This window comes from Mus musculus, chromosome 3, assembly GCF_000001635.26.
Source record: "Mus musculus strain C57BL/6J chromosome 3, GRCm38.p6 C57BL/6J".
NCBI lineage: Eukaryota > Metazoa > Chordata > Mammalia > Rodentia > Muridae > Mus > Mus musculus.
In genome coordinates this window covers 10,336,610-10,351,990 of record NC_000069.6, presented here as the reverse complement: position 1 = coordinate 10,351,990, position 15,381 = coordinate 10,336,610, and the positions used below count along the sequence as shown (strand labels likewise).

At 43.2% G+C, this 15,381-nt stretch overlaps 1 protein-coding gene across 7 annotated transcripts; it reads left to right on the top strand.

Moving 5' to 3' along the window:
• The first annotated feature begins 656 nt into the window (after positions 1 to 656).
• Zfand1 (zinc finger, AN1-type domain 1) lies at positions 657 to 12,035 on the top strand. Of its 7 annotated transcripts, none has more exons than NM_001331013.1 (8): positions 674 to 749; positions 3,439 to 3,481; positions 4,787 to 4,826; positions 5,754 to 5,881; positions 5,965 to 6,056; positions 7,069 to 7,190; positions 10,846 to 10,997; positions 11,086 to 12,035. In NM_001331013.1, the coding sequence occupies exons 1-7, from the start codon at positions 695 to 697 to the stop codon at positions 10,987 to 10,989; spliced, it is 624 nt and encodes a 207-aa protein (NP_001317942.1). In that variant the 5' UTR covers positions 674 to 694; the 3' UTR covers positions 10,990 to 10,997; positions 11,086 to 12,035. The 7 variants fall into 7 exon arrangements, with proteins under 7 accessions (XP_011246448.1, NP_001317942.1, NP_079788.2 ...); NM_025512.3 differs by having other exon boundaries at positions 10,842 to 10,997; NM_001331014.1 differs by having other exon boundaries at positions 4,580 to 4,826; positions 10,842 to 10,997.
• Positions 12,036 to 15,381: the final 3,346 nt, after the last annotated feature.

Sequence of the window (15,381 nt, the reverse complement as noted above, 5' to 3'; positions counted from 1 at the left end):
TTCCAATGCTATCCCAAAAGTCCCCCATGCCCTCCCCCCACTCTCCTACCCACCCACTCCCACTTCTTGGCCCTGGCGTTCCCCTGTACTGGGGCATATAAAGTTTGCAAGACCAAGGGGCCTCTCTTCCCAATGATGACCGACTAGGCCATCTTCTGCTACATATACATGAGCTCTGGGGGTACTGGTTAGTTCATATTGTTGTTCTACCTATAGGGTTGCAGACTCCTTTAGCTCCTTCTTGCCAGGTCTTTGTTGGCTCCTGGGAATACAGTTACTTAAGAAATCAAGAAATCTTCGTGAGGGAGTTCTCAATTTTGGAGACTCAATGTAGAGAACAGCGAGTGCAGTTTCCAAAAGAGGAGCTAGGTTTTTCTCAAATTTGAGCCCGAGAACCTCAGCTACAAGAATTGAGTTCTACTAAGTCTCTTCTCTTTCTGGAGAGTGCTGGAACCTCCAGGAAGCGCGCAAGTGTCTTCAAGGCCCCGCCTCTCCTGTGGGCCCCGCCCCGCATGCTCGCCTCGCCCCATCGCGGAGTCCCGCCCCACCCCACCGGGGGTCCCGCCCCCGAAAGCCCCGCCTTGCCCCACTACAGGCCCCACCCACCTCACAGGACGCCCCGCCCTCGGTCCTGCCCGCTCCGGACTGACGTTCCCAGCGCTGCCCCGCCCCCTGCCCTTGCGGCGGTGGAAAGATGGCGGAGTTGGACATTGGGCAGCACTGCCAGGTGCAGCACTGCCGGCAGCGAGGTGACGCTGGAAGCCCCATTTTCATCCGCGGGAGACCTGGGCCGGGTTCTGACGGCCGGGGCGGTGGCGGCGGGTGAGGGAGGACGCGGGGCGTGAGCGACCTTCCAGGGTGATACTGGTGGTGTCTTTGTTACTGTTCCTCGGTGTAGGGGCGAACTTTGTGGCTCCCTTGGTTTGCACGCAGATCCCGAATGCACACCTTGCAGACTCCTCGGGGTATCCAGATGGCCTTGCTCAAGAAGCCCTGGTCGGCGAAGCGACTTAGATCAGGACTCCAGTTCCCCTCGGTCCTTACCATTGCCACCGTGGAGCATCCACTTTCCCAGGCTTTTTCTTGATTGATTTTTTATTTTTTTGTCTGACAAATGCGTTGAAGAGCATCAGTTTTCAGCAGTGTGTTCGCAGGTTTTTAGACGTCTTGGTGTTTCTAATATTAACTTAAGCTATTAGTTGCAGATCAGTAAACCACATTTTAGGAAGGTTTAATAAATACTATGGTAATGGTAGACCTTGTCATAAACATAGGCCCTGGTGGTATGCGTCAAAGTTCAGGGTGTTTAGACTCCTATAGCCGGCAAGTCCTTAAAGCGTCAGGCTCACAGTCTGTTAGATCGCACTCCAAATGTGAGCAGAGGGTTTCCTCATGCTGCAGCTTCTGTTAGTTCCTAACAAGGTCTTGAATGCAGCTCTTGGGTTTGGCCTGGATTCCTGCAGTAGGTGATGCCTGCACTAAGCAAAGGCAAGACAGGACGTGTTGTTGTATATGTCCTTTACCATTCACTCAGCAGATCAATTTTGTTTTTGTTTTTTGGTTTTTTTTCCCCATGTAGTCCTTTCCTAGGGAAGCTTGGCTATTTGAATTTGACTGTTAAGTTATATACATCTTGTCAGGTTGATTTACTAGTATGTCTAAATATATCTACCATCTGTGATATAGCTCATCCTTTCCAGTTTCACATATCTGTAGTGTTATTAAGATGAGGCCTATCTCTTGGACTAGCAGAAAGGGGGTGCAGTTAAGTAGGGATATGTGATGCTAAGAAATTATTTTAATCATAACTCTTCCTCCTGGGCTACCTTGAATGGCATATAATACTTGCTTGAACCCTCTAAGTCTCAAAATAGCAAACACAACCAATTTTTCCCATTGAAAGTGACATAATGGGCCAGTGACAAAGTCTGTAATCCAAACCTCGGCGTGTGTCTCAGACAGGAGCATGGCTGTAGGCAGGACCCTCATTCAGAGGCACTAGCCAGGAGTAAGACAGACCCTGCCTCAAAATCACAGTGGGAAGAGAGAACTGATTCCCGAAAAGTTATCCTCCACCCTCCATTTGTGTCAAACAAGAAAACACAACACACACACACAATAATAAGAAAAATAAATCTAAAAAAGTATAAAAATTCTGCAGATTATGTGTTTGAGTTTACATATTGACACATATCTCTAATTTCTTGGCATGAAATTGAAGCTCACAGTATTATGATTCGTTTAATAACAATAGTGATAGCTCACTAGGCGCTTCTCATTCTAGGAAAACATTCGGGCCCTTAGTCTGCAAGCATGATTACCTAGGGGGACCCTCTTGGCATTTTGGATTAAGATACCCTACAAGGTATCTTTTCTGGACTATTAAAGTTCTCTGTAAAGGACTGAGCAGTACTGTCTGGTTGCCATTGTGAAAGCAGTGTGACTGGGTTTGTGTAGCTTATGTGGCCACTTGCTGGGATTCATATATGAGATAGATTGAAGTCAGTTAGAAAGTGACTGAGCCAGGTATGGGGGCTCATACTGTATTTCCAGCACTCTAGAGTCTGAAAAAGGGGGAATGAGGAGTTTAGAGGCCAGCCTTGGCCATATGAGACCTGTGTCAAACAGAAAATAAACACAAAAAAGTGATTGTTTTTAATAATTAGTTTCTATAACTGAGGATTGATACTTGTGTGAACTTTACAAAGTATATGTATATAGACAGCATTAGTATGAATTAACTAATAAGGAATTATAGATATAAGTGAGATTGATACATACACATATATCTATGTGAGAGAGAGAAACATATATACAGCATATACTACATGTATATCTGCGGCTTTATTATTAAGTAAACTACTTACTATTGCTAGATTGATGTTAAATGGTGTCAGAATTAAAACCCAGAATTTTGACACCAAATGCATACATTCTGCAGCACACTGTTCTAAAAAAAAAAAAAAAATACCTAGTAAATCTTGGAAACAAAACAATGGAGAAAAATACCACCATTGTTTTTTTGTTTTGTTTTGTTTTAACAAAGTTACTAAGTAACATCTACCTCCCATTGATTGAGCCACTTTCCTAGAGTTGGAGATTTGGTACTTTTTGGTTAATAATGATTACATAGTAATGATATACTGGGTCATTGGAAAGAAATTTTTTCTTAGAGTTGGCAGCAGATTTTTTTGCTTAAGAAAACTAAATCAAGCCAGGCAGTGGTGGTGCACGCCTTTGATCCCAGCACTTGGGAGGCAGAGGCAGGCAGATCTCGGAGTTCCAGGCCAGCCTGGTCTACAGAGTAAGTTCCAGGACAGACAGGATTACTCAGAAAAACTATGTCTCGAAAAACCAAAACAACAAACAAACAAACAAACAAAACTACATCAAAATCAGACACTAACCAGGACCTACTATATTTTCCTCTAATTTTAGATTTTCTTCCATTTGTGTGTGATGGTTGTTCAGGAATATTTTGGTAAGTTACATTTGTATGTAGGATATGAAAAGAATTTTGGTGGTTGTCAATATGGAGTTAATTGTGACAAATATGATGTAAACCATAATTCAGTCAGTCTTTTCCACAAGTGACTACAACGCTGAATAGGAACTGTCAGTGGCTAAAGTTACAACACTCTTCTACATCATAATTCCAGCACTCTAGAGTCTGAAAAAGGGGGAATGGATTTGGAAAGTCATGCCTTGACTTTCATCCCTTCATTTACTGATTCAGTTCATAAACAATCTAGCAATAGTAAGTAGTTTACTTAATAATAAAGCCGCAGATATACATGTAGTATATGCTGTATATATGTTTCTCTCTCACACATAGATATATGTGTATGTATCAATCTCACTTATATCTATAATTCCTTATTAGTTAATTCATACTAATGCTGTCTATATACATATACTTTGTAAAGTTCACACAAGTATCAATCCTCAGTTATAGAAACTAATTATTAAAAACAATCACTTTTTTGTGTTTATTTTCTGTTTGACACAGGTCTCATATGGCCAAGGCTGGCCTCTAAACTCCTCATTCCCCCTTTTTCAGACTCTAGAGTGCTGGAATTATGATGTAGAAGAGTGTTGTAACTTTAGCCACTGACAGTTCCTATTCAGCGTTGTAGTCACTTGTGGAAAAGACTGACTGACTAGTCACAGTTTCTAATTGGCTACGCGTGTATGTCCTTAAGCATTAAGTTACCAGAAATGTATTCATGAATGTGCACTGTAAGATTATGTATCGTAATTACAGTGAGAGAATAATACCCATACTTTAAAGAAGTAGCTTTGAAAACTCTAGCCATAATTATTCTGTGTATTTTTGTGAACATACGTAAAGTGTCCAACCTATAATGTTCTCAAAATGGATAGTGCATGGTATTGGAACACAGACCTTGCAAATATGCCCTGGGTTCCACCCAAGGATTTGGAAAGTCATGCCTTGACTTTGCATCCCTTCATTTACTGATTCAGTTCAGAAGAAACTGTGAGACCCCTTGTTTGCATGCAGTTAAAGCACTCCAATTAAACATAGCTAGAATGGTGCATTGTTTATATTCAATTGCAGGTGAACACTTACGGTGAAAACATTTGAGACTGTACACGCCCCTTCGTTCTGTGGCTTCTGCTTGTTCTTACCTGAAAGTCACTACTGTAGTGTGCAGAATGCACCATAAGGATGTGAGAAGTTAAAACAGCCCGAGTTACTTCAGTTATCATTAAATGTATTAGCTGATTGCATTTAAATGATTTTTTTTTTTTGTAATTATTTAAGCCTTGAACACAGAAGCAAGGACTCTCATGGTTGTTCTGAGGTGCGTTTATTTTCTCTTATTACATAATTTATATATCTGTACTCATGTACTTTGTTTTAGAATTTGATTAGATTCACGGCTACTTGGTACACTAGATGTGACGTTCAGAATCTTTTGCTTCATTTTGTTTTTTGAAGAAAATTTGCTGTCGTTGGTGTTTAGGTGTTTATTCTCATAGCTTCCGGTCCTAGCCCTCCTCTCCACGCTGAGCTGAGTGTTCATATCCCGCTTGGCCTCCATGCTGAGGTCCCATCCGGGCAGGGCTCGTTTTCCCTGGGGTCTGGGGATAGGAGTCTGTGGCAGTGAAGTGTTCAGACCCTTCAGCCTTGGACCACCACTTGATAATAAAATATTCCATATAATATATTATATGTTCCATATAATATATATATATATATATATATATATATATATATATATATATATAATAGTTTATGATTTTGAAGACTGCTTCATGATGCATGTGATTTTTAAGGGTTTCGTCTCCTAAATAGTTCTTTATTTCCAAAAACTGGCCTAAAAAGTAGGTACAGCTCCCCATTTGAGGGTTGATGAGTTAAGTATCTGGACATATTCCTTTTAGGGCACCTCTGTGTACCGCTGATACAAACCAGAGAGTAAAATGCTAGGCAATAAACTGGGCGCAGTGCAGTGGTCCGCCCTTGTCATCCCAGCTCTCAAGAGGCAGAATAGAAATCCTGCAAATTCAAAGCCCCTGGGGTGTTACAAAGTAAGGACACGGAGAGCGAGAGGAAGGGACGGGAGGGAAGAGAGGGTATGGTCATTCTACTTTAACTTAAGACATAATTAGAACACATTAGAAAAGTCAATTTGAACTAGAACAATATGGTTGCTGCCTTCTATTGCTGGCTTTTGTGCTGTTTTAAATGGGAACCATAGTGCCATTTCTCCGTCTTGTGGTTTTAGGTGAATGTAGTCAAGGAGAGACCAAAGACAGATGAACACAAATCTTACTCATGCTCTTTCAAGGGCTGCACTGACGTAGAGCTTGTGGCAGTGATCTGTCCTTACTGTGAGAAGAACTTTTGCCTGAGGTAATCGCTGAACCATGCAAGCTTTGTGTACCGCTTAGCTGTATATAATTCATGAGCCAGAGCCAGCTCTCTGATCCTTGCAGACACCGTCATCAGTCGGATCATGACTGTGAAAAGCTGGAAGTCGCAAAGCCTCGAATGGCTGCCACACAGAAACTTGTCAGAGACATTGTCGGTGAGTCCCACAGGCTTCCATGGCTGCTTTCATTCCTAGAGCACATCTGCCACTCGCCAACTCCTGCCCCCTACATCTCATTCCCGTTTATGGAGGCTTTGCTCACTGCCCCAGTGTAAGAACTTGCATTCTGTTTTAAAATGTTACTATTGATTTACCTGTAGATTCTGAGGATGGTGTTTATGCCTGCGTGTATGTCTGTGCACCACTTGCATGCCTGATGCCCTAGGACAGCAGTTACATACAGCTATGAGCCATGTTAGTGCTAGGAGTTTTGAACCCAGGTCCTCTGGAAAGGCCTCTTAACAGCTGAGCCACCTCTGCAGTCCCAAGAACTTGCATTTTGATGAGTCCTTGTTAAAGTATTTTGTACAAAGCCTTTTGACCACTGAAGATCAGGAAATAGTAATAAGGTTCTCCTGGGGTAGTCTCATTTGTTGAGCAGCAGAGATGTGTTGATTGAGTGTTAACAGTTGTGGTAGGTATGTTGATGAGGCTGGCATGGTGGACTGCTTTGTTTACACAATATGTTCTACTAAGCTGTTTTGTAAATGCTACTAACCACACAAGGTAGTTCCAGGACAGAGCCCAGTTTCGATTTAGCTTAGCTTCTTTGGCAATGTATTACTTTAGTAGACCTTTTTATTCCATGTTAAAGGTGGTGCCCTTGTTCAAACCTAAAGTGTTACATAAAAGGGTCAGTGGTTGCTTTAGATTAAATACGTTAAATAGCATGTGCCTGTGCACTCTCTCAGGTAGATATTGTTTGGATCGACCATCAGTAATGTAGAGCTCTACTGTATAATTTCTGTATGCTGAAGGCCATAGTGGTTAAGCTGGGCATGGTGGTATACTTCTTTAATCCCATCAGAGACAGGTGTATCTCAGCATCAATGTTACCTAGGGAGGCCTTGTCTCAAAACAAGAGGAAAAAAAAAAGAAAAAGAAGGAAGGGTGGAAGGGAACTCTGGAACTGATGGGGAGGCCTCATTTGCTTCCACTTCTTCCTCAGATGCCAAGACAGGAGGGGCAGCAAGTAAGGGACGGAAAGGCGCAAAAAGTAGCGGAACAGCGGCGAAGGTGGCGCTGATGAAGCTAAAGATGCACGCTGATGGGGATAAGTCCCTGCCGCAGGTGAAAAGGGCACTGTGTTAAACACAGTGATGTCTGGATGTCTCCTCTCTTCCTCTCGCTAATTGAATACAACTTAACCCTCGTTTGCATCGTTGCGGAAGATCATGTGCTGTCGAGTCTGTATAAGTACTACATCTTTCCCACTTTATAGAGATGGCGGTGAACCATGAATGTCGGTCTTCACTATTTATCCCACTCTGCATCATGATTTTAATATTTTTCTGTACGGTATAGTTCATTCAGAATATTCATTTTCCTGTTGTATGACTGTAGCCTACTTTATTTTTCTAAATAATCCCAGCTTATTCGGTGCATTCTTTTTAACAAATGTTTCTCCAGCGAAGGCGCTTGTGTTTAGGGAGGAGACCTTCTCTCGATAGGATCTTTAGGATCTGACACTCAGGACACTGACGTAGGAGATCAGGAGTTCAAGGTAATCGAGCTACAGAGTGAGCGCCAGGCAGCCTGGGAAAAAAAATCTCAGAATATACAAGCATACCTAGTTACATGCCTTACTACAGATTTGTTAATTAACTTTTAGCCAACGTATGTGTCCCAGTTTGCTTCTCTGTCGCTGTGATAAAACACAGACTAAAACCAACTTGGGGAGGAAACTGTTTATTTCAGCTTCCACATTACAGTCCGTCATTGAGGGCAGTCAGGGCATGAACTCAGGCTGGAGCCATGGAGGAACATTGCTCACTGGCTGTCTGCAAGCCTTGCTCAGCCTGCTTTCCTATATAGCTCAAAACAACATCCTGCTCAGGGATGACACACCCATATGGGATGGGGCTGGGTCCTTCTCCATCAGCTAGCAATCTAGAAAATGCCATACAGACATGCCAACAGCCCAGTCTGATGGAGCCAGCACTTCCTCAGTTGTGGCTTTTTTCCAGGTGTCTCTAGTTTGTGTAAAGTCAACAAAAACTGACCAGCAGAATATATTATATGCTCTCTCTATATTATATATGTGTGTGTGCGTACATATACTTAATACATGTCTAGTGGTGAGGGCTATAAATGAAGGAAAATGGGTTTCAGATGGATAATATCATCTCTCTGATTTATATCCCATTGCTTAGTAGAAAAGACCCTCCAGTGTGCCCACACTGCTGATGTTTCCTTGAAAGTGTGCGTCATATTCCATGGAGTATGTGACTTTTTGCCATTTTCCCATCGATGAATGTTGATTCTGTCTCCTCTTATGGCCATTGTGGTGTTTGATTGTTTTCTTTTTTTGAGATAGGTTCTTGTGTAGTCCAGGCTGCTCAAGGAGTCTGAAGTTCTCAGTTCTGCTTTACGCTGCCCTCTAGATGATGCTCAAATTCACCATCATTAATTAAGCCTTTTTTAAAAATCGAGGATGATAGAAATTTATCTGGTTTGAGTTTCTTAGTTTAGAAGCCATGTTTTTAGCTTTTGCATTTCTTCTTGGATATTTACATCTCGTTTTATTTCCACTTGTTTTATAGTGTGTTCCTTTTTGTGGGTAATGTATCTCACTGTACATCCCAATGACATTCTGTCTTTAGATTTCTGCTGTTAGTTGCTTAATTTTGAATTTTAAGTGTATTGATTCTACAAGTTCACCTTGACTTTGAAGGGTTTGTAGTTTAGTTTCTACTTCCTTGCCTTAAGCTCTGGGCAGACCATGCTACCAGCCACCGCCCAGGTTCCCTTAGTTCCACAGATGAAACACACACAAGCTTATTTTTAATATGCTTTTTAACTCAATGGCCGGGCACCCCTTGGCTAACATGTCCTTACCTTCCACTCTCAGCTCAACACCTCTAAATCTTCTCTCAGCTTAGTTGCCCAGTTGCTCAGCATCGTAAATCTGCCCTCAGCTTAGTTGCATTTCTAATCTCCCGCCTGCTACCCCAGGCCCAGTTGAGGAAGCGGCCAATGGCCACTCCATCCGAGATCTCATATGGCTAGTGGCTCTCTTTCCCTCAGAAGCATGGCAAATCTTTCTTCCTCCTGCATCTCCTAGCCTGCGTGCTGGAACCTGGAAGTTCCGCCTCTTCCGCCCAGCCATTGGCCACTAGCATCTTTATTGATAGATCAAGAACCAATTGGGGAACAGGACGCTGATGGTTCACAGGTAGATTCCGGATCGATCTAAGCACATCAGAACCACCCCCTACAGGGCTTCTTGTGTATTTCTCTGCCCTGACTTCCCATCCCCGCCTTGTCTTCTGGCCACTCACTGAGAGCATCAGCTGAGGGAGCTGAGTGGCACCTGTGTGGTTCTGAGGCTGCTGCAGTTGCAGCCGTTGAGTCGGACGAGTTCTCTGTGCTTTTGTGCCTTTCTCTGTACTGATGTGCTTAGGGCAGCACTCAGCACCCAGGAACCTCCTGCTCCAGCTGCCTGTTAGTCTGTTTTTGATCCCAGACATACTTTTAGAGTCTGGTAGCTTTAGTTTTCTCTTCCTGCCTGTTCTTACTGCTTTCCTTTTAGAACAGGGACTGCTGGTTACAGACAAGGACCAAAGCTTAGGTTTACACTGATTTTCTTTTTCTCCGAATGCTTTTTAGCTATGATTCATTGCACTGACCCTCAGCAAATCTAAATTCCTTTCTGATTAGACAGGAGTTGTTTTGACTGTATTATTCCTTAAGATAACTTCGATTATTTCCCAACATTTCCATTAGAAACACCTCACTTAGGGGATTCTTATTGTACAGGACTTGACCTGTGAAGATGCCTCCCTAACGCAGTGTTTAGGAATCAGGGAATATTCTATTCCCACTTATTTTTTATTTTATTTAATATATGTGAGTACACTGTAGCTGTCTTCAGACACACCAGAAGAGGGCATCAGATCCCATTACAGATGGTTGTGAGCCACCATGTGGTTTCTGGGAATTGAACTCAGAACCTCTGGAAGAGCAGTCAGTGCTCTTATCTACTGAGCCATCTCTCCAGCCCTCCCACTTATTTTTTAATAAAGATAATTAAATAACAGAATGCAGCTGGAGAAGACAAGTGAGACACAGCTTATGCTAGAGACACTGTTTCTGAAACCCTGTTGTGTTACTAAACTCTCTTTCTGGGGCTTTTCTGTACTTTAGTTTTTCACTTTCGTTCTCAAAAAATCTCAAACCTCTGACATACCTTTTATGTCTTTCACATAAAATAAGTGTTTTTGTATCAAGAAGCCTTGTCTCTCAAGTGACAGGACCTTGATTCCAAGGAGTACAGTTGAAACAAGTTTAATTCCTCACAGAACGAAACAGAGGGAACATGTTGAGGGATTCTGGTGTTGTTGAATGAGCCGTCAGTCTTCTTGATTTCTCTCTGTTCATGTTGAACTCATTCTTAACTTGGGAATGCAGGGGAGATATGAGGGAAGCCTGTGGTCCAAGTCTGAGTCTCTGGAACTCAACAAAGAAAAAAAGAGTTCCTCTGCACCCAGTCCCTGGACATAAAAAGGCCGTACAACTTGGTTATGCAGATAACCTGGCTAGGGTTTTGAGTCTTTGGGACGTGCAGTTAGGTAGGTAGGCTACATGATGGGTTCTTCTGACCAGAACTGACGTCATAGGCTATTCTGTGTTGACAAAAGAAGAGTTAAGGAACCGCTAGCTGAATAAGGAATGCCTCCTCTCGCGTGTGTCTGATCTGTATGGTAACTTTTAATTACACAGACAGAAAGAACATACTTCCAGGTCTACTTGCCAAAGGGGAGCAAGGAAAAAAGCAAAGCCATGTTCTTTTGCCTGCGGTGGAGCATCGGGAAGGTTGTGGACTTTGCAGCTTCTCTCGCTAATCTCAGGAATGAAAACAACAAGCTGACAGCGAAGGTAATGTCCGGTGACCCCTTTTCCTTCAAGTGTTGGGATATGTCTGCAAGTGGGCCTCACCCTGTGCGCCTTCTCTCTCTCTCACCAGAAGCTGAGGCTGTGTCATGTCCCTTCAGGAGAAGCCCTGCCATTGGATCACACATTGGAAAGGTGGATCACGAAGGAGGAGTGCCCTTTATATAATGGAGGAAATGTTATCTTGGAATATCTTAACGATGAAGAACAGTTTTTAAAAAATGTTGACTCTTACTTGGAATAGTCATTCAAGGATTCAAGCCAGCAGAATCCTTATAAGCAGAAACCACTATCAGTAGACAGTCAGCTTTGTTGTGTTTGTTTTGTTTGTTTTACTACAGATACTTTTTTAAAACTCTCAAAGTTGCTGTCTTAGAATTTATTTCCATTAGGTCCTAATTTACACCAGTAGTTTTCTACTAGGTTCCATGTTGGTGTTTAATTATGTGTTGACAATTACTGGCGAAGTATTTTATTAGCTGTTTCTGGGTTAGGCTGTAGAAATATCAGCAAAAGTGTCTTTCCTGGTAGACTAATGGCAGCCATTGACTGGCTGCTGTGTCACAGCCTGTACTGCCTTCCCTCCGAGATCCCGCTCACACAACACCCACCTTTTTGTGATTTTGCCATTCTACGGCAGAGGAAGCTGCAGATGGCAGACTCTTTGGAGGGGTCGTACAAGTGGTACTTACCAATATTATTTAAAGGAAGTCCTATGATTAAACCTCATATTATGTCCAGAATACATAGCCTTACTGGATACCTAAATCATGACGCATGAATTGCAGACTCTTGCAGATCCTCTCATTCAGTCTTCCAGGATAAGGTGTGTGATAAGACACCACATACCTAAGAAGGGAACGTAATTTTTTTGGTATCATGTAATTGCACTGGATATGTTTCTGGTAAGGAGTTTTCTCTAGTAGGATTCAACTTTTTGTGTGTGTGAATGTATTACAAATGAGAACTTCACTCGAATAAACTGATTTTGTTACAGTCTATGCTTCCTGTAACAAAGCGAGACAATTATTGCATTTGATCTATAAGTTGAAATAAGTCCTCTTGGGGAATGCCTTCTGTCTACACCTGAGGAGAATGAGTGTCTTCTGTCCACACTAGATGAAGGCCTACATACACTGTGGGAGGGAGCAGTAGGTTAATTAAAGAGTAAGCTGAGCATGCTCATTTGGTCTTTGTCAGCTCCATCTTTTCATGTTCAGACCATAAACAGTGATAATTTCTTGCTTTTATCAGACTCTAAATTCATTCCTTTATAGTTACCTGTGTGCCTACTTAAAACAAAAGTGTCTGATTGCCAATGTGGGCACAAGAAGCCACACTTAGGCAGAAGATAAACTTGGAACTAGCAGACAGAGTTGTAAGGCAAGTTGCAGATAAGTGAATAGGCAGTATAGCCATGTTACAAGAGCTGTTTTATTGGAAACTATCAAACTAGAGTTAGAAATCACCTTTTTTTTTTTTTTTTTTTTTTAATTTTTCGAGACACAATTTCTCTGTAAAGCCCTGGCTGTCCTGGAACTTACTTTCTTTCTTTCTTTTTTTCTTTTTTTTTTTTTTTGAGATACCAGAAGTTTTAATACCAAGCAGTACTTTAATCTCCATTTTGGACCTAGTAGGTGGCCAGCACCTCTAATTGAATGAAAATTGAATATGCCAGAAAAATAATACCTACTGAGAAGATGGCAGGCGAGGCTTGTTTCAGGAAGTATTAAAAAATTCAATTCACACTACACCAGCAGGCCCTGGAGGGCTGGCAGGCCTGGCACAGGCAGGCATGGCTGGCCTGTTCTCATCTCGTGGAGACTCTGCCTCAGAGCTCCGAAATCTCTCCATCCAGCTTGCTAAGTTCCCACTGGTGGGTTAATACCACGCCAGCCCCACACTTGAAAATTCCCATAGCCTTTTTGGGGTGCACTTCTCGCAAAGCCACACTTTGCTGCCATATCTTTCTCTCTGGAACCCAGTTGAGCCACCTTGTGAAGGAAAACACCACACAAACTTAGTTCAGAATCAATGCTAACTCAATCACTGGGCGCAACAACTAGCATCCTAATCTTGTTAGCCGTATTAATTCTAAATCCTCCAGGGGTCACTTGTAGCTGCATCTTGCCTCCCACTCTCCCTGATCAAAAGCCCCTATCTCTCTTCTGCCTCTTACCCAGAAGTCCCGCCTACTCACCCAGTGATTAGAAAGGTCACATGAAGTCCTGGATACGTGATTCACTCCTCCAGACAGCCCCTCTTAGATTAGTTAAATTAACATCAGATTTCAAATAGCGCCAGGGCTACTCACAACCGAGGCTGACTGGAATTGACACCTAGAAAGGATGAAAAATGTCTTTTCCCAGTGAGCAGATGAGAGACAAGTCTATCCAGAGAGGAACCTACGACAGTGAGTACACAGTCCATAAGCTAGGCCCGTCCTAGGGATGGAGCCCACGGGGCTGGAGGACGTCAGGATGAGCGAGCATCCTTGGCACTAAGCATTGGCAGGTTAATAATCTAAAGAGAACAAGGTGTGGGTGGAATCTCAGTCCCCTACCTCCCTATGTCCAAATAAACACTCTGAAGGGCAGAAATCTCAGGTTCACATTAAGTTGCCTAATGAAATGGTAGGCTTACAGTGTCCCTATCTTACTTGGTGTTCACGTGCTGCAAGGGAAGCCATGCAGCATAGGAGAGGAGTGTGGGTGAACCGTTGAAACAATGCTTTGATACTAACGATCACCAGTCTAAAGAACAGAAAATGCATGAGAAAACTGGATAATAGGATTCGTCTTATCTACATTCATCAGGTTTTTTGTTCTGAAGTCTTCAGAAGATGGGTTAGGAAACAAAAACTGAAAGAAAAAACAAAAACACTAGATAAAGTGCTTGGGGGGAAAAGCATACACTTTATTTTTTAAGTTAGATTTAGTTTTGGTGTGTGGGGACACACACCACAACATGTGTGTGTAGTCAGAGGACAACTTGTGGGAGTGGGTTCTTTCTTACTATGTGTTCTGGGGCTCACAGTCAAGTGTTTACCTTGGCAGCAAGTGCCCCTACCCACTGAGATATCTTCAGGTGGCTCTTTATTCATTTGACAAGCATTTACTCTGTACCCCAGGCTGGCCTTAACCCTGTGGCGGTCCCACTTTAGCCTTCCCGGGCTTAGGGGCTTTGTCTCTTTAAAGCTCCTTGGGAAGCAGGCTGTGGTGCTGCACTAGGGGCAGAAGCAGGTGGAGCTCTGAGTTCAGGACCATCCTGATCTCAAGTGAGATCCAGGACAGCCAGAGCCTTAAGTCAGACTCTGTTCTACGGGGGAGTGGGGGTGAGGGGGAGTGGGGGTGAGGGGGGGGTGGGGGTGAGGGGGAGTGGGGGTGAGGGGGGGGTGGGGGTGAGGGGGGGTGGGGGTGAGGGGGAGTGGGGGTGAGGGGGAGTGGGGGTGAGGGGGGAGTGGGGGTAAGGGGGGAGTGGGGGTGAGGGGGGAGTGGGGGTGAGGGGGGAGTGGGGGTGAGGGGGGAGTGGGGGTGAGGGTCCTTGGGAATTTAACTGGTGTCACTGAGTAGTCTTATTCCCTGTTCTCACCATTGGTAAATGTGTGCTAATCTCTTACCCTACGTGGAAGTAAATTTATGATACTGAAGTCTACCATATTTGAAAAATTAACCTACAAACACAGCCATTAAAAAGAAAATCTGTCCAATTGTGAAAATGCCATGATGAAACTCATTACTTTTTATTCTAACACACACAGACACAGACACATAAACACACATAGGGGTGGGGGAACTAGAATAGCCATTTTAGTAGTGGTAGGTAGTAGAGGGTTTATTTTGTGGCATCCTCTCATGTGGGAAATTGCTAGCTTTCCCTCATCCATGGAAGCTGAGGCACAGTCGAGTCAATTGACTGCTGCCCATGACCCACCCAGTTGTGCACAGTGAGTCATGTTACAAAGAAAGACTGGGCCAGTACCTTTCCACCATCAAATTCCAAATGCCCAATAGCAGCAGCCACTTAGTTGGGCTATACCTTTGACTACTTTATGTTCTTTTTGTTGTTGTTGTTTTGTTGGTTTTTGGTTTTTTTTGTTTTGTTTTGTTTTTTGTTTGTCTAGACAGGGTTTCTCTGTAGCCCTGGCTGTCCTGGAACTCACTTTGTAGACCAGGCTGGCCTCGAACTTAGAAATCCGCCTGCCTCTGCCTCCCGCACTTTATGTTCTTAAGTTACCTGGTGACCCTTCCTGCTTACAGACAGCAAGTGTTGTTTTGCCTGGTAGAATTGCTCTAGAACTCTAGAACTATTAGCATCCAGGGTGCTCTCAAGGCCAGCCAACATAGATAATGATGACAGCCACATGACT